Source organism: Meriones unguiculatus, chromosome 5, assembly GCF_030254825.1.
Source record: "Meriones unguiculatus strain TT.TT164.6M chromosome 5, Bangor_MerUng_6.1, whole genome shotgun sequence".
NCBI classification, from domain to species: domain Eukaryota; kingdom Metazoa; phylum Chordata; class Mammalia; order Rodentia; family Muridae; genus Meriones; species Meriones unguiculatus.
Window position 1 is genome coordinate 90,528,602 of NC_083353.1, and position 23,053 is coordinate 90,551,654.

The following is a 23,053-nucleotide window of genomic DNA, read 5'->3' on the forward strand; positions in this document are numbered from 1 at the left end:
AGCAGATCATATACTGTGTTAGATTTAGCCCTGTGCTTCTGTCACAAGTGTCTGTCTCCACATTTGTCTCTGGTTAAGCTGAGATCCTGAAGCGGGGAGCTGTATCACTGTCATCTTTTAACAGCCAGAAACTACAACTGGAGCAGGACACGTGTGTTTTGAATTTATTAATAAATACACCCAATAGTAATAACAACAGTGAACGTTCATGGGGACCTACTGTGTGCAGGCAACTAGAACGTTTAGAAGCTCTTTGGTCATCGTGGTTTAATCTATTGGCCAGGCCCAGTGTGACATATTACACCAACTCCAGAGGTTTGGAAAACTGGGGGCCAGCAGGAGAAATCAGCTTGCTTCACATGGCTTTGCGTAGGTGCCCACATATACAAAATCTCCCCAACACTAACACCCTGACCTAAGTAAGACGGGGGTAATGGCCTTACAGGGCATGTTCTACTTTTTTGCCTCTGCCTCAGGACCTTTGCTTCTGCTGTGCCCTGAAACTGGAGAACTATTCCTTGACCTGTTCAAAGATCATTCACCAGCTCTGAACTGCCCATTTATCCAATTAGTGAACTTAAGTCCACACAGTAACACTTAGCTCCTTTCTGGCCCTCCCTGGCCCATCTAACTGTCTTTGCATCACAGCATCGTGTTTTCTCTGTTTCTCTTCTACTGTGGTGTGTGTTCTCTGAGGAAGTACTTTGAAGCTGCACAGCTGTAACTCTTGGAGCCTGGCCACCTGGTATGGGCTGCCACTGGGCAAGCCTGGTTGGGCAGACACGACAGTCCTGTCCCCTGACTTGCGTCCCACTTAGAAACACATTTTCTGCTGAACTCTGGACAACTTCCCATTTGTCCTTGTGAAGTTTCTTTTTATTCCGGTCTGCACCACCCTCTAATTTATTCAAACGCCACTGGATTATCCCAGTTCTTGGTGTCAATTTTTTTCTAATTAAAGTAAACTGCCATTTATTTCTCACACTGATCTTTAACACGAGACGTCTCGTTCTTGTCATAGCTATGACTCATATGGAGAAATGTGAGTTGAGTATAGGGGCTCAGATGCACCGGAATGTTCCCATCAATGGTGCAGATACGAGAGGAGAGATGTAACCACCAACGTGGAAGTACAGTGACCTTGAATTGTACCAGGTAATTCAGCTACCTTCTTTGAAAGCACACACTGCATGGTCCATCCCCACTAACACACACACACACACACACACACACACACACACACACACACACAACTTCAGGGTGCTTTCTCCTTCTGCCAGCCATCACCAGGTCCTCAAGCTCTTTCAATATTCACAGCTTGGAAAACATGAACTGAATAAGAGATTCCTCAAAGCTAGTCTTCAGAGTGTTTTTTAAATAGGAAAGGGAGGAAAGAAAGAGACCAGCCTGCCCAAGGCTGCTTCCCTTGAGGGTTATAAAAGGCCTGCAAGTTGAAGGTCACAAGTGTCTGTTTGTTTAGGGAAGTCTTACAGGTAGATCACATCATGGTCTACAGTTGCTATGGGGTCTGTTTACCAAACAAGAACACAAATAGTTACACAAAAGCAGAACATGATGTGGGCCAGTATCTAAATGGAGCCTGTAGTGCCTTCTGGTGAAATGTCCTTTAAAAACATCCCTTCTTTCAACTCAGAGTCACAGAGGGTCCCCCAGTCCCTGCAGAACTCCCCTCCAAGGGGAATATTTGACTTTTACCATTCTAAGCCTGGTTTCACACACACACACACACACATCCTTTCCTATTTTTTTTTTTTTAAATTCTAAGCCTTAAAACCAAAATTTAGCTCAACAATTCAAGTTGGACAATTTTTTTTTTTTTTTTTTTACTATTTGTAAGAAAGGAAAACAAAAACAAAAACAAAAAAAAAAAAAACAGAGAATAAGAAAAGCATTTCATAAGCTGAGTTACTCCTGAACAAGAGCCCGGAAGGGTCTCTGTGTGGGATTCTAAATGACCTTCCAGTCACCATGGGTGCACTAGAACGTTGCCTGCTCAATTAAGCATGTGCTCCTGAAACTGAAGAATAAGGGAACAAGCGTGCGTGTGTGTGTGCGCGCTAGCCTTAAGTTAAGAGAGCATGTGAGAGCGTGTGCACGTCATGCGTGCTTGCTGGTCTCCAATTAAATACGCCATCCAAGGGGGGCGGCCACGAACAGAGGCTGACTCTTCACACTACACTGACCATGGTCCCCACCCGGTGCAGCCCTGACGCCTTTCTGTGAATGGGACAGATTGCCATATGGATGAAGACACTGAACAAGCTGTACAACTCTTGGCGACATGTGCCCGGGGGACTGTCCCATATTAACGCCACCTGGGCTGTGGCAATTGTGCTCTGCCTGTGCGGTGGCACCGAGGAGCCCATACGGATGTTATTTCTGAGTACGCACAAAAAGGAAAATTGCAGTTAGGAGAATTCTCTGGCTAGCGGATGTGTTGCTCAATTCCCGAAGTAGTTTCCCAAAGGAGCGGTTATCTTCCGTATTCACACAGGCAGAAGTGACAGGCTGGAACACATATTAACAATTTCCCTTTGTGAGCTCCCGCTATTGTTTTAATGAGGAGGCTACACTCTATAATATACTTGGGCCTTGACTGATCACAAAAGGGGGTAGAATAAAGAACTTCAGGCATGCTGTACATATGTAACGCGCTCGTGTGAATCACCCCGGTGAGGCAGCCTGCAAGAGGGGTATCTCCCCTACAAAGGCCCACAAAGGCAGGCTTGGGGAAAGACAGATGCAAAAACAAAAACAAAACAGTGCAAAGGACAGCCAGGGAATAGCTCAGAAGAGCGTTTTTAGGAATCTTGAGACGACAGAAACGTGACTTCCAGTTCCGTTCCTAGCACTGGCCCCGTTACTGACTTAGGAACATGGAGACTTGCCATTTATGAGAATAGGATGACACTGGGACTTAGCCAACTCATATGACTGCCCAGGTGGAGACTCTAGGCTCCCCCTTCTCCTCCGGATAGTTCTAGAGAAACCATTTCTGCTCACCTCATCTAGGCGGTACAGGTGTGAGATTTAGCATGAAACACTGTAGGTAAAGAGTAAAAACCCAGCACCACAGGCGGCGCCATGAAAGCCTGGCTCTCAGTCTTCTCTGGCTGCTTTACACCCTTAGTGTGCCCTCAGTATCAGAACTCAAATGCATGTTTTCACGGGGACACGGGCCCTTCCCCCTGCAAACAGTCCCAGACCGGGAAGGTGCCGACCCAGGGATTAGGTGATGAACTCCCATTGGCAACGCTCCTGCATTGAGAGCAAATGCCCACAAGATCAAAGACTGTGAGGCCTCAAATATTATCTGGAGTGGAAAACCTGGCAGATTAGACACAGTTAGGGAGTCATATCATCCAACGTATAAAGGGAAAAAAAAATTAAAATCGGCTAAATTTAAGAGAAACTTATAAAATGAACATAACTCCTTACGCCAATGATGTCATTTTATTGGAAAGCATTTGTCAGTTAAGCACAATAAACAGGGCAAGATTTATAGAGTCTAATGATGCTATGTTATGGTAAAAGGCACTTTATTGAGGTAGCATACAACAGCTGTTAGAGAATGATCGCTATTTTTTTTTCTTTCTTTTCCTTCCTTTCTTCCTTTTAATCACTCCACAAAGTGAACAGTGAACAGTCAAGGAAAAAAAAAATCTATAAACTTTTCCCTTATGGCATTCTAACATTTTCAAGTTTTTCTTTCTGAGCCTTCCCTGCACGTGTGGATGACGGGAGGTGATGCGGCACCATGCCACACTTTCCTGCAAGAATTTTCTCTCCTTCTGAAGAGATCCAGAAGGATCACTTAGGAGCAATGAAACAAATAAATGAAGCCCTGCTTTCTCAGAGCATGATGGCTGCCAGGCACCCTGCAGCATGCTTGCAAACCCAGAAGGTCGCTGAGCCCAGGGCGCTCCTACTTGACACAAGCAAGAATATTTCTGCCTCCAATGGGTTATTCCCCACTGGGAGGAGGTTGAGAACCGATTTCCAGCAACACGATCACCACCCAGCCATCACCTGGGGCCTACCCAGTTCTCTGTGACCACTTGCCCTCCTGTCCCTCAGCCTTCGGAGTGGTCCACACACTCTGTTGCACAGTTCACTGTCCAGCCTCTTCACTCCCTTCTTCGAAAACACTATAGGGGAGGTGAGGTGGACTATGGATAGATACCATGGAAGTCCTTGGAATTCTTTCAAATTCCAGTAGTACAGGCAGGCTGGGAAAAAGACTACAGCCATTGGGGGTTATAGCCTCTAGGTCTTGACCTCTGAATTTGGCCAATGAAATGACCGACTTTGAGTAACTGCAGTTCTGATGAACTGCTCCCTGGGAACTAAGTACCTCAGGGTCAGGAAGACCTAGGATCTAGCCTCGTCCCCTGTGTGGTCACTAGCTGCTGAGCTCAACTTCTGCAAGTTTGGCATCTATTGGGGCCTGGATGCAACATCTGTGCAAAGGACACGATAAAATTACCTCGAGCATTAGAAAAGGGAAATAAGGATCAAGACCTATGATAGAGTCACTGGGCACGGATTTTCACATAAAATAACTGTCATGTTCCCATTTCTCAAAGAACAAAAACAGAAAACAAAACAAACAAACAAAACAAAAACAAAACCAGAAAAGCCAAAAGAGGTTATGTCACTTGCCTCTTCCTACAAAGCAGCGGGTGGGCAGGACTGAGCTTTCTAAAGCCATGTCTGTGAAGCTGTCTAGGATGTGAAGCAGCTGTGGGGAATAAATGGCTTTTTTGTACTAGCTGATACCTGGTGAGGCTTTTGTTTGTTTGTTTGTTTGTTTGTTTTTATTTAATACTTCAGTGGACATCTGTGACTAACTTCTGGGGATCTACGATAACATACTTCCCAGTTTGGTAGGTCTGAGACTCTTAAAGCTTCTAACAGGGACTTAAGTCAAGACACTGCACAACTTCAGCTCAGCACCGTTGGACAGCAAGAGTATCTGTGTGACAAATACCAAGTCACATGCAGCTTAATAGACCAAGGGAGCCCTAAAAAGAGAGGTCTGGAAAGCTCAGTACTCAACAAAAACTCCTCTATCCTGACTCCCCAACTCCGGAGAAACAAACAAGCAAAACTCTCAGAGTATCCTTGCAGGATCTGAGAAACAGCCTAATGGTTAAACAGACAGTTTCCCCCCAAACTGGTCAGGTAATAAATATTCTGCCTTTGTTTTGGTTAAGTATCTTTGTTTTCAGTGGGCCACAGGATTTAGGCTTACAATACTCATGCTTACCATTGTGAGAAATATGTAAGTTGCATATGAAAATATGCAAATGAGCACAACTCTCTCCCAACAAACTATTTACACAATTATGCAGGGGGACTGAATTTGGCTGGTGGCTCAAACAGTACGGATCTTTGTAATACATCATTTAAGTATCTAACATGGCAGCTTGTAGGAGCAACAAATGCAAAGGCAGTATTTGACCATGCAGTTATCTCTCAGACGTGCTTTAATGGAAAGAATGATGGTGTTAGGGACTTTTCTCGGTGCTTTAAATCAAAAGAAATATAAAACAACGTGATTTACAAGAAACAAAAAAAATTTAGTGTGAAAGTATTATTCACAAAAGTGGAAACTTTAATTTACTGCTGAAATTTCTGATTCACTGGACCTCTAAATGTCACTGTGAGAATATGCAAAGTTAAAGATTCCTGTGTCCACAACAGTTCTGAAACCAAACTTCTAGAATGTTAGCAATTCAGCCAAGGGCTCTAACATTTCTCCATCAACCAAAATTTGTTAACTTTTTTCTTTTCTCGTTTCTTTTCTTTCTTTCTTTCTTTCTTTCTTTCTTTCTTTCTTTCTTTCCTTTGCTCAAAAGGGGAGGGGGAGAAAATTAAAACATTAGGGAAGTTGCATGTCCAAGTTCCATGCTGTTCACACGTATCAGGGACCAAAAACAAATGTTTCAGAAATATAGATAGAGACACAGCGCGGGGCCACAAATCAAAAAGAGAGACAGAGAATCAGCCAGTCAGCCCAAAACACAAGAGCCAACCAGAAGCCTTTAGGGCTGCCAGCTTCAAAACACAGAAAATGCAACTGGAATACATGGAAAGCGAGCCTGAAAACATAGAAATTATTAGCATGGGAAGGTTAGACTACCTCACAGCAAAGTGAGGCCCACAGTGTGGCCACCTGTGTCGGAGAACATGGTGGCCACAGAGCAAGCAGAGGCCACACAACCACAATCCTCGCAGAGCTGAGAGAAAACTCTTTAACTAAAGGCTTTAAGGAAGCCTTGCAACCAATGTTGAGCAGAGCTGTGAATCAGAGAAATACTTGTTATGAAACATTTACTAATGGCTGAACTGAAGTCAAAAAGCTGAGAAGGATCGGGGGAGGGGCGGACATTCCTAATTTGGACTGCAGAAGGCAGCTGAAATAGAAGAAAGACCACATGATGTGTTCAGCGAGGACACACAAGATTTGCAAGGCAGGGCAGAAAGTGAGGAGGGGCCTGTGAAGGACACAGGCCTGCTTGCATTTGTCTGTGTGCATTTCCTGCAGGGGATTTTTTTTTTTAACCCTCATGTACTATTTCAGACCATAAGTGATTTATATCTTATGAATCTCACCTCCCTTCATAAAAAAAACTTAGAAACTATTTTTATTTATAGAAAAATAAATAGGAAACTTGTTTTCCTTTAAATGTTGCAATCTGCACACAATAACAGTTTAAAATTGATGTTTGGTTGAGATGCAATTAAATTTAAACATTCTCTTAGGGACAGTGGTTTTTAATTTTACTGAAGTATTCGCTTCTATATTGAATGGAAAAAAAAACTTTAAAGTCAGACTTGAATATTCATCTTGGCTATGGCACGAATCAGTCACATAACTGTAGAGCTGTCATTTAATTTCAGTAACTCAGCTTGCTCGTCTGTAAAATGGGGTGACAGTCCCCACTGCATTCCAAGTAGTCCTGCGAATAAAACGAGACATCACTCCATACGCAGGAGTCTGGCAGCAACAGGCAGCAAGAAGAAACTGACTTAATGTGCCTTTCCTTCCCTGGTGCACCATAATATAATGTGATATTTAGAATTTTAATTCAGGCAATTACTTAAGTAGTAATTGCTATTTGTATTTACATAGCTGCTTTGATCCAAGAAGCTCAAAGGGCTTACTAAATTTAGCATTTTAATAAATGTTTCATTTGCATTCTGTTGATTCTGTTTACCCACACCAAAACTTGGAATTTCCTGGAGAGAGAAGGTCCACAAGTACAGTGAACAAGGTAATGTCTTTATGTGTGCGGGCCTCCTTGGTCCCACTTTTGTCTGTCTACCAAGAGGTTATGACTCCATAGGGGCAATGCTTGAGCCAGAGGGTTTGAACACACCTGCTTCTTCCTGCGTCTCTCCCTGAGCTCTGGGCACGCTCAGCTTGATCCTACCGTGCTCCTCCGAGGCACTGACAACAGGGGTGTTTATTGCACCGGCGGCTTTATATATACTCAGCACAATAAACATTATTAAATTGTCAGGAGGGACCCAAGGCGGGAAGCGTGGCACCCGCACTGAATCCTAACGATGCCGGCCGTCCACGACAGGATCTTAACAAGCCTTGATCTGAGTGTTGGCATCCGCCTCACAAATCACATGGGCCGATCCTCCCCACACGCTTCTGAATACTGATGGTGGTCTCCACCCTGCGCAACAGGGAAGTGGGTTCCTATTGGCAATCTTTACCAAAGTGTGTTTCTTCCCTTCTCTACACTCAAGGGTTTACCCTGAATGATTTAATTATAATTTTCCTTGTGTAAGACAAATTAAAGAGGAGAGTAGGAGTGTCGTGCCAAGCACATTATTTATCTCCTTAACAGATTGCAGCTCACCAAACCCCAGAGCTACGGCGGCGGCTGCTCAGAGAAGCAGCAGAGCGCATGGGGCAAGAGTGGGAAGACGGAGGTTTCCAAACGGCATGGAGATAATGTGAGCCAGGTAAGAGCCTTACACATCCCGAAACTTTCAGAACAAAAACGATCCTCTCTACTTCTCTCTCCAACCAAATTTTCACACACAGCACTCCTAGATCTTTTCAGGGGAAAAAAAAAATCTCCCTAAAGGCTTCTAAGTGAAGATAGAGTTCGCCAGGCTGGATTACTGCGCATGGTGGCAAGGCCTCTTGCTTGCTCCGTTCCTGCTCTGGAGGGTGGAGGGAAAAGAGGTTTCCCTGGCCATCAAGGGGGGAACTAGTAAGGATACGTATTTCCCAGATGCCCTAGAGAGAGAAGGATAAAAGATTTGCATGGCAGAATGGAGAACTCCTGAGGAGCTTTCCTGACAGGTCAGTGTGCAAGTTAAGAACATGCTTCGGTAGTGACAAACAGTCCTCCCCACTTTATTTCTTCTCTTTTGCTACCCTTTTCTACTCTGGAAAGTGGCCACCACCTATGGGATTTAGAAATACCCCATAACAAGGGGCTGAGGGATAGTGGGAGACTGCTTGCCTAGTATATCCCCAGCACTGCCAACAAACCAACCAACCAACCAACCAACCAACCAACCAACCAACCAACCAAGAAACAAAAGAGTATCCATCCCGATAAGGTAAAGACATGCTAGTGCTCATTTTTAAGTACCTGTATCAATACAAAAGCGGCTAAGAGATTATTGACTGTTGAATGATCAATTCTGTAAGCTTAAAGCCACTGAGCCATCTTTAACCTGAGGTATTATAATCAGTTCAGAAGCTTCTGGGAGAAGGTGGGACTTTCCCTTTGTAGCTAAGCTCCTGCTTGACATGTACAAGGCCTTGCACTCACCACAGATCAAAGCAAAGTGCCTTCACTAGAGCTTTCTCTGAATCCAGCCACACTGGCAATGCAGCAGATAATATACAATGGGACAATCAAGGGAGTCACTAACATCATATAATTTCCTAGTCCCCTCCTCTCTGCGTGTGTAACAAAAAAAACAAAAAAAGAAAGAAAGAAAGAAAGAAAAAAATGCAGCCTGTTCTCACATCCAGATTCAGGCTGGTGGAAATCTCAATTCTCTTCTGATCCACAGTCTAATTTTAGTGTGAGATTAAATGCAACATTTGTGCAGACAAATAAGGACCATAAAAAAAAAAATCAAACAAACTTCGTCTCCAGGAATTAGACTGTGTCTTAGATCCACTTTCTCTCAAACATGTCTTAAGACACAAAAAGGCCTATTCTTCCCGGCTTGCTTCCTTGCTGTTCTATCACCAGACTGCAGATCTATAACCTTTTAGGATGAAACTGAGCACAGTGCATCTAAACAAGAAGAGCTTTCTGTGTCACAGAAAATCTGTGCAGTCTCCATAGCGGCCGACAAGATGGCAACAAATACCTTAAGTGCATCCGTCGGCATTTTTCAGGGCACGGCCTCCTGCTCTGCCTACGGATAAAGATGTGATTCAATCACTCTGCAGCCAATGGACATCATCAACCCCGGGACAGGGAAAGCCAGTACCACAAAGAACAGCAGCCTAGACTCTCCTTTAAAGCCATCTAAGGCTTGCTACTTGGAAATTAAAAAAAAAAAGAAAAGTAATAAAGACATTATAATAGATTCCAAGGCAAGATTGAAAACTGATTTCCAGGTGCAAGTATCCTTCACCACTGGAAAGCTGGAAAAACAGGAGGCTGTGTTTGGCCCAGGCTCCAAGCTGATCCTTCCTGTTCACCATCCTATTCTTCAACTCCTTCCAGACCACTAAGTTTAAAGCATCTTTCAGTTCTTTCCATTTCTACCAGAGACATTCCAAAGAAATCATCGAGGAATCCTGCAGTTATTAGTTATGACATATGTGTTACCCTCGTCTCTGAAAATCTCTCATAGTTTTTTTAGCTCAAATCTGATACACACACACACACACACACACACACACACACACACACGTACGTGTATGTTTGCCGCTCCGGGGAGGTACATGCTGACACTTGCACAACATCACTGCGTGTACCTATGAAGACCTAAACAGTACAGACTGTGCATCTCGGCTATATGTGCATGTGCACACACCCGTGGTGTAGCCAGTTACCTACTGCTCCTACACACTTGACGCGGTGGTCAAAATAAGCCAGTATCAAAGCCAGCACAAGAAAAACATAATGCAACCAAGGGAGGAGGGTAAGCCCAACCGACCCACGAGGAGTTGATTGCAGGACCATGGCTGCAGACAACTGGGGTACGGCCTCCATCTATTCACTATGAAGGCTACGTTGTAAGTGAAGGCATTCTTCACTGCCGTTATGTTCTCCGGCCACCACTGTACAGGTGGTCACACACCAGCGCGGCGGCGCTGCAGTTAGGCAGAATTGCACGTTTTATGTCAGACGGTATTTCTCTAATATGGCTTTTCCACTGTGTCTTTCGCACTCACCGACAAAATACAGAATTGGCTTTTGCCTGATAAATATTTTGCTGTAACAAATTCTTGGTAAGCCTTCTTGCCCTCTATATCTGCAAGCTCTATAGATAGAATATATAGGAAAGAGAAAAAAAATGTGGTCCATTTGAGGAACATTATATATTCCATTTCTGACGTGTATTTCAACACTGGCAATATGGCTTCTGGGTAGAGCAGAATGAACAAACAGCTTCATTTCTTTAGGACTTTAAGCTAACACGACGCAGTCAGGAGCTTAAAAACAGTCCAAGCTTTAACTATCATTCATCAAAAGCTCAGGGCACTGAAAATATAACGCACTAACTTATAAACAGGAACACGGCAGCTGGGACAGTGCTAACCCAAGGGCCATCAGGAGAAAGTGTGCTGTGGTCCAGCTCACCACCATTTAAATTTTTCCTCAGCGTCGGTGCTAAAAATGGCCCCACACTTCCCTCTGGGACCCAAGATGAAGAACACGGGTTCCCTGGCCTTCAAGGGGGAGCAGTGTAGACTATCATTAAGTGCTGTGCTTCCTCAATCCAGGACTTGGAGTTGCCCACACGCATGGCATTCAGTTAGCATGGAGTGAGCTCCTGGCAGGGCACACGGTTGGCCTGGAAGCCTTGAGGGCCAACCCTTCCAACAAGGAACTACTAGACTTCTGCCAGCGCTCCTGAGCTGGGTACGGATCTAAGAAGGCGCTAACTCCATGTTGAAAAGGTGAAAATAATTAGATGCTTCACACTCAAGCCACAGCGAATACATTCTGAAGGAATCGTGTGTGCACCCAAGCCCCACGAATGCAATTAGGTTTCTCAGAGACACACAAGGGGGTAAGGTCACCGGCCCCTTCCAGGTGGAAGCCAGCGCTGGCCACAGGCAGGGGCGGGCATGCTCCTACCTTTCCCTCTTGGGAGTGTGGACTGAGAGCTGTCCATTGGTAGAGGCGTGCGGGTTCATGATTAGGGAGGTCTTGGAAGGTGCCGAGGACGAGACGCACGTGCTGGTCAGGTCTAGGCTGCTGTGGTTGCTGCCTGTACTCTCCTCCGCAGCGTGGGCACTTGTCACTTCTTTCCAGAGCTGCTGCAGTTCCGTTGGAATCATGCCTGAAACAAACAAATTGGATAATCAAATCAATTAACAGCTAATTCCGTCCTCTTCAAACAGTAATTAAATCAAAGAGTCGGTAAACAAAGCCTAGTGTTAGGGGGGCTTTTGGGTGTTCACACTTTCTTTTTTCCCCTCCCTGCGAAGGCAAATACGGTAGTGATGGCATGAGTGCGTCCTCCCTCCAAGCGGCCACTGAAGTCCCCTCTTGACACAGAACAGCTTGGAAGGGATGCAGAGCACAGCTATTGTGCAACGGTATGACTCCCGCCATCCAAAGGCTGATTCTCAGTTCCAGGGGCAGAGGAGAGACACGCTAGCTTATTCCTGGGCACAAAGGAGGCCTCAAAATAAATTTGTTCAACTATAGTCCCATGACAAAACGAACCACAAAATGAGTAATTTTTGTGCTTAACTCTTAAATGATGACAAATAGCTTTGTTATTAAATATAGTTTTTATTAATCACTTTTAGACATAAATTATGAATTCATACCGTCTTCCTGAAATGCTTCTCAACTTTTAACAGTCAAATTGATTATACTATGATTATTTCATTAACACACCTATCTTCCTCATTAATTTTGGTTTCTAGTACCACATGCTTAATTGATGGATGTGTCTACCGCAGACTGTGTAACTTTTTATACAAGTAACACTATTATTACTGTCATTTCTGAGATCAATGCTAATGAGCCATTGCAGAATAAAGATGGAAAGGAAAGTATGCTTAGAGTAACAAAGTTCTCTTGTTTGTCTGAATGGAGTCGAAATGGACAAGGGGTCTCCAAATAAAATACTTGTTGACCCTCATTTTCTCTAAGATGAGACAGACTCAGTGTGTTAACCGCACCAATGTCACCTCTGTCTCTTTATCCTACCAGCTAAGCTTGTATAGGCCAGACTTCCCAGATTCTAGTTCAATGTATATTTTAGGGCACGCATTCCCAGGAGAGACAGGCTGTGAACTGCACCTAAGAACAGTGGAAGACATAGCTTCCTCTGAGGGAAGACAGGCAACTGCACACCCTGATCGTGGGGAGGCAACTCCACCTTGGAACTGCATGTCTGGACTGCAGTTCATTGTCTCAATCAACTGGAGCACAGCTCTCCTAGAAGGCCAGCCATTTTCTGGTTAGATGGCAACAGCCGAAACAGGCATGTTTCTTACCAAACCAAAACGTACTGGATTGAAAAAAAAAAAAAAAAAAAAGAGGCTGTGTGCATTATATTCATTTGAAACACATAATACAAAAAAAAAAGGCAAGATCTAAATTTAATTTATTTTTGTCATTTAGAATACAATGGCTAGATAATCATCTCAACGTGATCAGCCAAACATCTTTACTTTGCTAAACTGTTAAAGATTTTAATTATGCTAGCATTGGAGAGCACTGGTCTAATGAGGCGATGGACTCCAGAGAATCCGAGTGGTTAAGAACTGTGAAATGAGTCTGATAGGATTTTTTTATATTCACCGTGGATCGTTTGCATATCAAAGAGGAGTAAATTATTGCACAGCAGACCAATAACCTTCCCCGCCTTTCTAAGAGGAGCGGTAACAAAAACAGTTGGTCTCTTCTAGCAGTGCTCCGGGAAAATGCTCAAATGCTCGAGTATCTGCAATTAATATATATTATAAAGGAAGCACCAAATAATACATCGAGTGGTCAGAGATCCTTCAAATGCATCCTTGTCAGCTGAGTGGGCTTCCTTCTTCCTTCGTAAAAATCAGATGCCAATTATATTTTGATGGATTTTGTCCCAAATGAGCATTTAGTTATTACGCATATTCAATTATTTCCTTGTCCCCAGAAATCAAACCTTGAGGCAAATTAAACAAAGGGAAAGGTCACGACACAATCCTGGGTCCGGTTTTGTTGCATCTGAGCTATTATTTTCAAACACCTTTCAAAGTGACAGGCAGGATGTGCCTAGAGCTAGCAGGTCTGCCACTGTGACCCACACACCGACAGTCACCGTAAACAAAGCTGACCCTCCGACCATGCTTTACTCAGCTGAAACAACGGGGAGCAGGATGGTCTGTGGATGGTGGGCGCCCTGATAGGAAGGCATATAACGCCAAAAACCTATTTTTATTTTCCAGTTGAATAAGCACAGGGAAAGAAATAGCCACCTATTTTTCAACAAAGACTAATTGATTTCTGGGTCAAGTGCAAGGGAAAGAACATGGGTCTACCAACAGCTGCCCTCACATCTTTTCTTCTTCTGAGAAAAGCAAGACTCAGGGGCTGTTCCAAAAGGAAAGCACTTCTCTGGCAAATTAAGACCAAACCAAGTGTGTTCGCCACTTGTTACAGCTGCACACAGCGCACTGGTGAAGACTCTGGTCTGCTTTTATTCCAGTCGGTTAGGAGATCAGGCTCACCGTCCACAGGGACCAAACAGAAAGAGGGACTGACTCAGTAAGTGACAACAGGTACTTTAAGGCTAAAAGTCAATGGGATCGTTAGGCTTAGAAGCACTCTCAATAGACTCAATAGAGGCGGTCGATTCAACTCCTCCTTGTTAGTTCACTGCTGTTCAGTGACTGCTAGCCACCCCAGAAGGCCTACACCTCATGTCAGAGGGAAGACAGACAAGCAGCCAAGGGGGCGACCCATCAGACTACATGGATGTTCCATTTTCAGAAACCGTTTCTTCCAGGACAGCACAGTAAGAGGATAAAGTTAGACAAATCCATTAATTGGTATACAACCAGGTATGTAGAGTTTACATTTTAAATAATTAAAAGGTTCAAATAACAGAAATAAGATACTTCTGCATGAAACTATTAGTGTTAAAGAAATATCAAATAATAAGTAAAATTGGGTGAGAACAGATAAGCTCATGATGGCCAACAAAGAGAGGGCTCTAGAGCAACCGTTCTCAACCTGTGGGTCACAACCCCTGTGGGGCAGCCTAAGATTATCTGCATATCAGCTATTTACATTATGATTCATAACAGTAGCAAAATTACGGTTATGAAGCAGTAACGAAAATAATTTTATGGTTGGGGCTCACCACAACATGAGGAGCTGTATTAAGAAGGGGTTGCAGCATTAGGAAGGCTGAGAGTGATTGTTCTAGAACAATCCCAAAAGAAAACAGTCTACGAATAAAATCTCCAGGAGGGAAAGGGCCTTTAAAAATACCACTTATTATCCCTCTACTATCAGATTTACACACAGGTTTAAAGTAACAAAGCGGGGCCATGAACGAGCTGCAGAAGAATCCTGAGAGTTTTATTATGGAGTAGGCATTGCCAGCACGTTCAAACACCCAATCATTGTCTCTCACCATGTTTCTTTTCTTTCTTTTCTTCTTCTGCATCTACTCTCCCCCAACCCCCGCCCCTGCCCTGGGACAACCTGCCCCTTCATTATAAAAGAAAATGCAGGCACAGGTTTAAAAAATGTATGTTGTGGGGACAGTTGACAGATTACTGGTCGTGGAACTCAATTTTACAACCCCAGGTATCACTGGCTCCAAGACAAACAGTTGATCAACCTTTTTTTGTCCTTGTACATCCATACCCAGGTGACCATGTTCAAGCAAGCAGAAAGTTGATTTAAACCTCATAATGACATCAGTTTTAAGCCATCATCTCTCGGATAAAAAAGAATTGTCTTGTAGTTCAACGTGACTGAATGCTCTTGAGACACGTTGCAGGGGAGGCTGGGGAGCCCAGAGTGTGAGCTCCTGTTTCGTGAGAGGTGGCGAGGACTGTGGCCCACTTTACGCCCAGCGCCTAGTGCCAGCAACACCGGCATTTACACTCATGCCATCTTGGGCGCACATACAGACATCCCTCAGTCTTTACATAGGCTTCACCCTAATGTTGCAGGCGCTAATAGTTACAGCAGACTGCTAAGCATATCAATCAATGCCACGACTAGTGAGTTGCCGACAGTGTCTCTGATGGGTTACTGTGGAGATTACACTGCACGCATCACCACATTCATTTCTTTCACATTACACATGCGCTTGTCTTGTCACTGCCCAATTGCCCTCTTTTGGACAGCTTAACTGATGTACTGTAACAATGAACCTTAGTGAGCAAACTTAATAGTATAGGAGCGGTGGGAAAGGCTGAGGGCGAGTGAAGCTTGAGTCCAGTGGGTGTGTCGGAGCAGCCTGCCACGGTTCCAACAATAAACCATAGGGTGTAATTAATGCAGGTTATAACATTATGCAAGCACAAAAAATGCATTAGCCAAAGTGTCCTTCCTTTGCCCTGTGCTCAGTCCTCACTGCTTCCCACTGGACAGCCACGGAGGAGATGCCTCTCAGATACCAAACAGCTGGGCAGACAAGACAAGGGCAGGTGGGAGGGCAGGAGGAAGTGAAAGGAAGAAAGAGCGGGAGGTCTTAGCATTAAAAGTAAAGAAAACAACAACAAAACCCACCACAGACAGATGTTGGGTGTGGCTGACTCCGGAGACAAAACCTAAACAGACATGCCTCACTGGTTCCAAGCAGCACGGGAAGTTTCTAGACGAATGACTACCTCTTCTGAAGCACAAAGGAGATCCGTCATTCTCACCCTGCTTCAGGAGGCAACTGAATCCATCCAAAACTCAGGGAGCTGTAGTCCATCCAGTGGCGCGCACATGCCCACTACAGCAGGAAGGACTGCCTGCCGGCCTTAAGGAAGTGGGGTGAGTCTGCAGTACCACGTGCAGCCTGTCTCTGTGTCTGTGGGATCCCACTGTGGATACCAGGGTGCACGGATGCTCACATCCCACATACAGAAAGGTACGAGAGAAACCGGGTGTTGTGGTACACGGCTAAAAATCTCAGCTGTTGTTCAGGGGACTGAGATAGGAGTTGGAGGCCAGCCTTGGGTTACAAAATGAGAGATTCTGTCTGGAAAGAAAAAAGAGAGAGACAGAGACAGAGACAGAGAGACAGAGAGAGAGAGGCAAAGAGAAAGGAAGGGAGGAAGAAAGGAAAAGAGAGGAGAGGATGGCATGGTGCTTAAAAGAACCCATGAATATCCTACTGAAATTTAAATCAGTCCTACATTACCTATGGCACTTAAGACTATGGGACTAGTTAACTGCTGTTACAGAGTACTGCTGGGGGAGTAACGAGAAAAATCACCTTTCCCTGTTCAGCACAGTGTTGCCTTTTTTCCTACTTTCAGTGTGGACTGCACAGGCACGGAAAGACGGGTGTAGACGGGTGTTCGGGACAAAGGAACTGGCCTTTAAACACAAGTCATGGCCCTCTTCCTAATGCCCCCTCCTCCCCCTTCCCTTTTCAGTCCTGAGTAAATCAGAGCTGTTTATACCCACAAGGTCTCCTAAGAACACCTAGAGATTCCCTTTGCCTCTGACAGCAGCAGCTTTTCAAAAAGATCTACTACACATGGATACTTTTCAGAGCTGGGGAGACGGCTCGTTGGTTAAATGCACTGACTGGGTTCTCCCAAAGGACTCAGGTTGGATTCCCAGCACCCGAGTGGCAGCTCACAACCATCTGTAACCCCAGTTCTATAGAACCTGGTGCCCTCTTCTGGCCTCCGCGGGCACTGCATGGACATGGTGCACAATGGGAAAACAGCCATACACAAAAATAAATAATTTTACAAAACCACCGAAAATACTTGATGTCTTCTCAAGGAATCAAAGTTTATAAAAAACAAAAACAAAACAACTGGAAATGAGTAGTCAACAAATGAGTTCAAAATCAGAAAAAAAGTAAAAAGTAAAAAAAAAAAAAAAAACAGAAATAAAACAAAAAAAGATCCCAGTGATTCTTAGAAATCAGATTATTTCAACATCCATCCTGGTAATAAAAATTGATAGTATGCCTAAATTAAAAAAAAAAAATGGTGCTAGGGAGCTGAAGGAATGTCTTTGCAATTAAGAGCACTGGCTGCTCCTCCAAAGGACCTGGGCTTAATTCCTAGCACCTACATGGCAACTCACAAGTGTCTGTAACCCCAGCTCCAGAGGATATGACACCTTCTTCTGGCCTTTACAGGCATCAGGCACACACATAATGCATAGCCATACATGTAGGAAAAACACCCATATGAATAAAAATACAATAATAAAGTTTTGAGGAACTCAGCATCATGGCACAAACCTAAACCCTGGGACTTAGGATGATTCTGGAGTTCCAGATTAGCCTGAACTAAATCACAGACCTTATCGGAGAGGGAGAGAGGAAGAAAAGGAGAGAAGGATGTAAGAAGGGAGGGGAGGGAGAAAAGAAGGTATATGTGCAGAGACAAGAGAAGAAAAGAACTTCCCATGATGTAAAACATGCTGTAACATGATTACATAGTACGTTTCAAGAACACTGGAACCAAAATGCCAAAGGACTGCACTGAAACATTCAGGGAGGGCACTGACATTTGATTTCCTTTTTCCCAACACTGATGCAGCCCGCTCCTGCAAGAGTCCTCCGGGACTCTTCTCCTGACTTCAACAGGCTCTGCAAGGGCCCATCTGATCTGTTGTTTATTTGCCCAATGTCTCTCTGCGCATGCTTCAGGTGGGCAATTTCCTGCATCCCAAGCAGGCAGCGGTCAAGAGCCACCCCATCCCCTCTGCCCACCCCCTCTATGGAGCTGGTTCCCATCGTCATCCGGCGCAACAAGTATAGATTCGTACCTTGGGTAAGGGGCTGGAGGGGAAGGGCAGGCTGCCCCGGCTGGATTGTTAGAAGGCCTTGACGCTGCAGAGACAGGAGGTGCTGCTGTTGCAGCTGCTGCATCTGGAGAAGCTGCTGCTGGAAAGCCAACTGCTGGGTGGCCACCTGCTGCTGCTGCAAGAAAACAACGAGGGGCAGAGATGAGATGGCTGGTTCCCAGTGATGGTTCAAAGTGTACGTGTTGCAAAAGGCCCGGAGGACTGCCACCTCAGTCTGGTGGTGGGCTCAAGGTCAAGGTTTAAAAGGGGGATAGCGTGCCATTCCTGAAGACAGGCTGAGGGGGGGGGGACCTGTGTTAATTCTCATGTTGACCACCCACCCCTACCCCGGCCGAGGAAAAGGATTCCTTTGACAAGCCTCCTTTCCGAACGATAGGAAAAGCCTGAGTTCTGTAGTCAGGACATGAACTTTTGAGACTCTGAAATCTGTAATTATTCACACTGGAAAGGAGACTGCATCCTTCTAGAGGGACTTGAACCCTGAACCCTGGAGGTGTAGAAGAACAAGGTGCCTCCCTCCCTGCCTGAACCAGCGTGGGCCTTTAACTACTGTTTATCACTTCTGACATAAATAAATGAGAAAAAATCAGACCTTTGAAGAAGAAAAACTTCATCTAATATTGTTAATTAGCCATGACAAACGATGAAATAACATTGTAAATCTTTCATAGAAACAGCCACTAGATTTTAATTACACACATTCATAATTTAGCAAACAACAGTGTACTCCACCATGAGTCCTTAATGCGAGCGGGACTCTCCAGGCTTTAAATCCTTAGGCTGGCTTGAATTTCCACCTCCAGTTGTCCAGTGTCTCCCGCCCGCTTTGTTCTTGAAAAGGAGGGGCTTTGTGATATGATAAATATCTCTGTTGACTGGACAGTGACAGGAGGAAAACTTTTGTTGTGTAAAACATCAATACAGCATTCCTGTGTTTAGCAGGCTTCGTTCACCCCAGCCAAAAAAAATTAATGTAGATTTCCTCAGTAATTATCTGAGTGATAGAAAGATAATACGGTGCAGGAATACAATAAATAGAAGGAAATTATCTAATATCCTTAATCTGCGAGGATTCATATCGAGGTGGAGGTCTTGGCTACGTTATGGCGAACAATTAGAAAGGAAAAATTAACCCTTTCCAAACTGAGTCCCACCCCCTCCGCCCCCAAAAACAATCTTTAAGGAATACACAGGAACTCTTCTTAATTCGGAACACTATTCCAAAGGTCAGCGACACTTCTGCAACAAGATGATGACCCAGTGTTTTTAGAGCCTGCCTTCTCTGCTTAATAACAATACTTTACAAACAACTGCATTCGCTTAACCTAACCTATGACCTTGATCTGATATGGCCATAAAATGGTGTGTAAACCAAGACCTTCTGATGCAAAGTTCAAAGGAAGAGAAAAATGGTGGTTTCCTTTTGGCCTCCATGTAGTTTATTTTACAGTTATAAAAAAAAAAAGCCATCATCCTTATATTAGTAACCAATTTCAGACTTACCACCATGCCACTGAGAAAGTTAATTGAGTTTCACTCCAAAAAACAAATTCTATACCACTAACAACAAAAATTTAAATAAATTTAAATGAAAAGCCAGTACTTTCATTTTAAGAACAGCATGCAGAAAATGATCCAATTGTTTTCATCCCTTCCCAAGTTACCACATTAATGTGAAACCCAGTGATAGTTATATTCGTGTCAAAAGGATTTTTTCACTTCTTCAACAGATATTAACTCATGACATTAAAAAAGGGGGACAGGGACACAGTCAAAGATGGGGGAATTAGCCACTGTTGAGGCCAAATACAAAGGGGTGATGGAGGTGGGGAGGGTGCTTCCTGTCTTACTGTAAGTGAGTGTTTAAAAACTGTGTATTTATATGAAATGACTGATGCCTTTTTCTGTTGTCTGTGGCCATCCCTAGGAAAGTGCCCATGAAAGCTGTCCACGTTTGAAAAGCCAGGATATAAAAGTATACAAGGCCCATTGTCCAAAGAAGAATTTAAAAGCAACACTGGTTGCCAAAGTGTGCTCCCCACCCAGTTACCAAACACAGGATACGGGTCCGTTTGTTTACTTCTCACAGTTGAATGCATACAAAAAAGGTCCCTGCGCAGTCCCCCGACAGGTCAGCAGTCAGCGTTAAAATGCTCAAATGCCCTGATAAACCTTTCGTTTCGGGTCCCCTCCCTAGAGCTGCAGTCAAAGGTCTGTTTTCCTTTCTTTGGCTACTCCCTACTGCCTAACATAAACTGTCATAACCGCCCAGGACAAACGGCCCTTTTAAAACAATCAGCTCTGCCACCTCACCACACAGGATGGCAACCCCCACCCCCATGCACACCCAGATTGATTTTAAAATGAATTCTGTCATCTACTTTTGCAACCACCCTGAGTCCAGGATCCAGGAGCTGTTCCTTCCACGGCTGTGCTGGGCTATATCCCTGACAGCATCAGCAAGCGCCTATCTCTACGGGAGCACCTTGGGTCTGGTTCAATGTGACGTGAAACTTCCACAAGGGGGTATCAAAAACGACTTTAGGAAGAAAGACAGCAAATGCAATGTGCCCTGGCCATGAGGCCAAAGACGACCAAAAAAGAAAAAGGGGGGGGGGAGGAGAGGACAAGAGAGGGAGTACCTGACTGTAGAAAATGAGGCACTAATGACAGCTCATTCGGCAAAGGAACACACTTGCTCCATCTGTCGATGTTCAATCAAGCCTCGTCAAAATTATCACCACCGGGCCATACCACACAGCGGCCACCACGTGACTCCTTCACCATAGCACAGAAGGACCATCGTCTGCAGAATGATTTCGGGACACGAGCCCTTGATCTCCCAGAGAAGCAGGATCTCCTAACTACTGGGGAATAGCCCAGCCGCACCAGGAGCACACAGGGAAACCTAAGGGCACCAGTCTGACTCCACTTTGCCTGCTTCCTTCTAGGTCTGTTGAGGTCACTTATCTCTTGGGTCACCAAACCATGGGCCAGAGCAAGCCCAGAGTCCTCAAGATGAAAGAACAAAACAAACAAACAAACAAAGCCACCACAATGCTTTAACCCTCAGTGCCTGTGGACACAGCATACTCATTTCACGGTCACTCTCTGCCCAAACCCAGATGTCACTATCGTGCTTCCCGACAACAGCACATTGGAAACTCTTCTGCCGGGGGAACTTCCCCCACTCCATCTCTTTCTGGGGCCCTCAGAGCTCATCTGAACTTTCATGTCTTCCCAGCACGCGGATATGCTTTGCAAACTCTTGTCTACAAGACCAAACAAGAGGTTAATAAGAAGTGGCAAGAGGAAGGAAGAGCACAGCCCCTGGTAACTGATAAGAGTGACAGTGGCGGCCCTTTCTAGTGTGTCTTCAAATATAGAGTTAAAGATCTTTAAAAAACTAAATTTTGATGCCTTTGAAAAGAAAGAAGCACAAAATAACAACAGGGGGTTATTGCCTGCAAGCCACGGGGGAGAAACTCCATAATTCTTCTTCTCCCTTTTGAAGGCTGTGAGAAATCTGATTCAAAAAAGCAACAGCAGACGGGGAAACCTCTTGAGGCTGTAACCATTTCCTGTGATCATGCATAATGCGCTTCAAAAGTGGGTTTTTACCAATTCTGTTGATCAATTGCACCCTCCTTCATAGCCCTTCTTTTTTCTGCTGTGTTTACATCTGATGTGACTCAATGACAAGCACTGTCTGAGACTGTGAAACAGGCCTGTCATGTTGATTTATGGGCGCATCAAACCCCAACTTGTCCAAACTGAAGCTCGCAGTTCATTAATTAGAGAGTTGTGACTTTGAAGTCAGCTTTCAGACTGTGGTTTTTAACATTTGGCTTAATTTATATGCTCTTGAATGTGGATCTCTAAGGGAAAAAACTGAAATTCCCTCCTTGTCTTTGAACTTCTTTTGACCGCACAATAATCATTTCTTTGTCCAGAGTGATGCCTGCAATCCTAGAGTCATTAAGGCGCATTGAACTGCCACTGATGAGTAAGCCCCGCTGAATTAGAAAAACAGCCAGGAAAACAAAGCTGAGAGCCTTCTGCGGGGTGATATCTCACAATTACATGCCTTCCCTCCCCGTGCCATTTCCATTTTAATTACTGTTAGTCCTTTAGATTTACATTTTAGACACTTTTTAATCTGTTCCCTTTTTTATTAGAGCAGCTCCCGGTAGCGAGCCACTGTCCTTAAGGTTGTGTCAGCATTTTCATTAATATGCCTCCTCCCCTTTACCCCAAAACTGCCCCTGCTCCGCAGGGGGTTTACAGGCGGCCTTCGGAAACAGGACTCCGGGTGGGGAAACTTGGCAGAGCATGGAAAGCATACCCAATTGGTGTAAAGGGAGGAGCCGGCATGGGGAGAGAGGTCTGGGTGTCTCCCATGCGTAAAAGCAGCACATCCATACCCATGGGAGGAACACGGATGTGGAGTCAGTCACCTGGCCAGACTCCCTCCTAGGGAGCAAAAGTGGCTAACTGTGCAAGGCTATCAGAGACACCAAGACAGAGGGCAGCACGCTGTCCGTGGGATTGTGTAGTTTGTTGCAGTAAGGAGAGACACATTAGGCTAAAAGCTTTGAGCCACTGTGATAATGTGGAAGGGTGGGGGATATCCTAACACTTCGGCAGCGTGGGCTCCCCCTGGGCTCCCAGAAGTGACAGCACCCTCGGGTTCATGGCAGCATACAGGAGGTGACGCGGGAGCCCCTGGGAAGGGCTCACAATGTATGGGTTCACAAGTGTCACCTGCTTGGGCAGAGTGGCCAAGTGCAATAAATCATAAAAGCTACAAAGGACTAGGACACAGAAACAAACATAGCTCAGTGGTTTGGGGG

General features: G+C 44.7%; 1 protein-coding gene across 11 annotated transcripts in view; it reads right to left on the bottom strand.

Annotated features, from left to right (window-relative positions):
• Positions 1-23,053, bottom strand: part of Foxp1 (forkhead box P1) — a 587,261-nt gene that overhangs the window by 61,540 nt on the left and 502,668 nt on the right. For all 11 annotated transcript variants that reach the window (XM_021636219.2, XM_060383854.1, XM_060383852.1 and 8 more), the window contains 2 exons: positions 18,162-18,315; positions 11,331-11,535 (listed from right to left, as the gene is read on the bottom strand). In XM_021636219.2, coding sequence (XP_021491894.1) covers positions 11,331-11,535; positions 18,162-18,315 — 359 coding nt within the window. The remainder of the gene's footprint in view (positions 1-11,330; positions 11,536-18,161; positions 18,316-23,053) is intronic.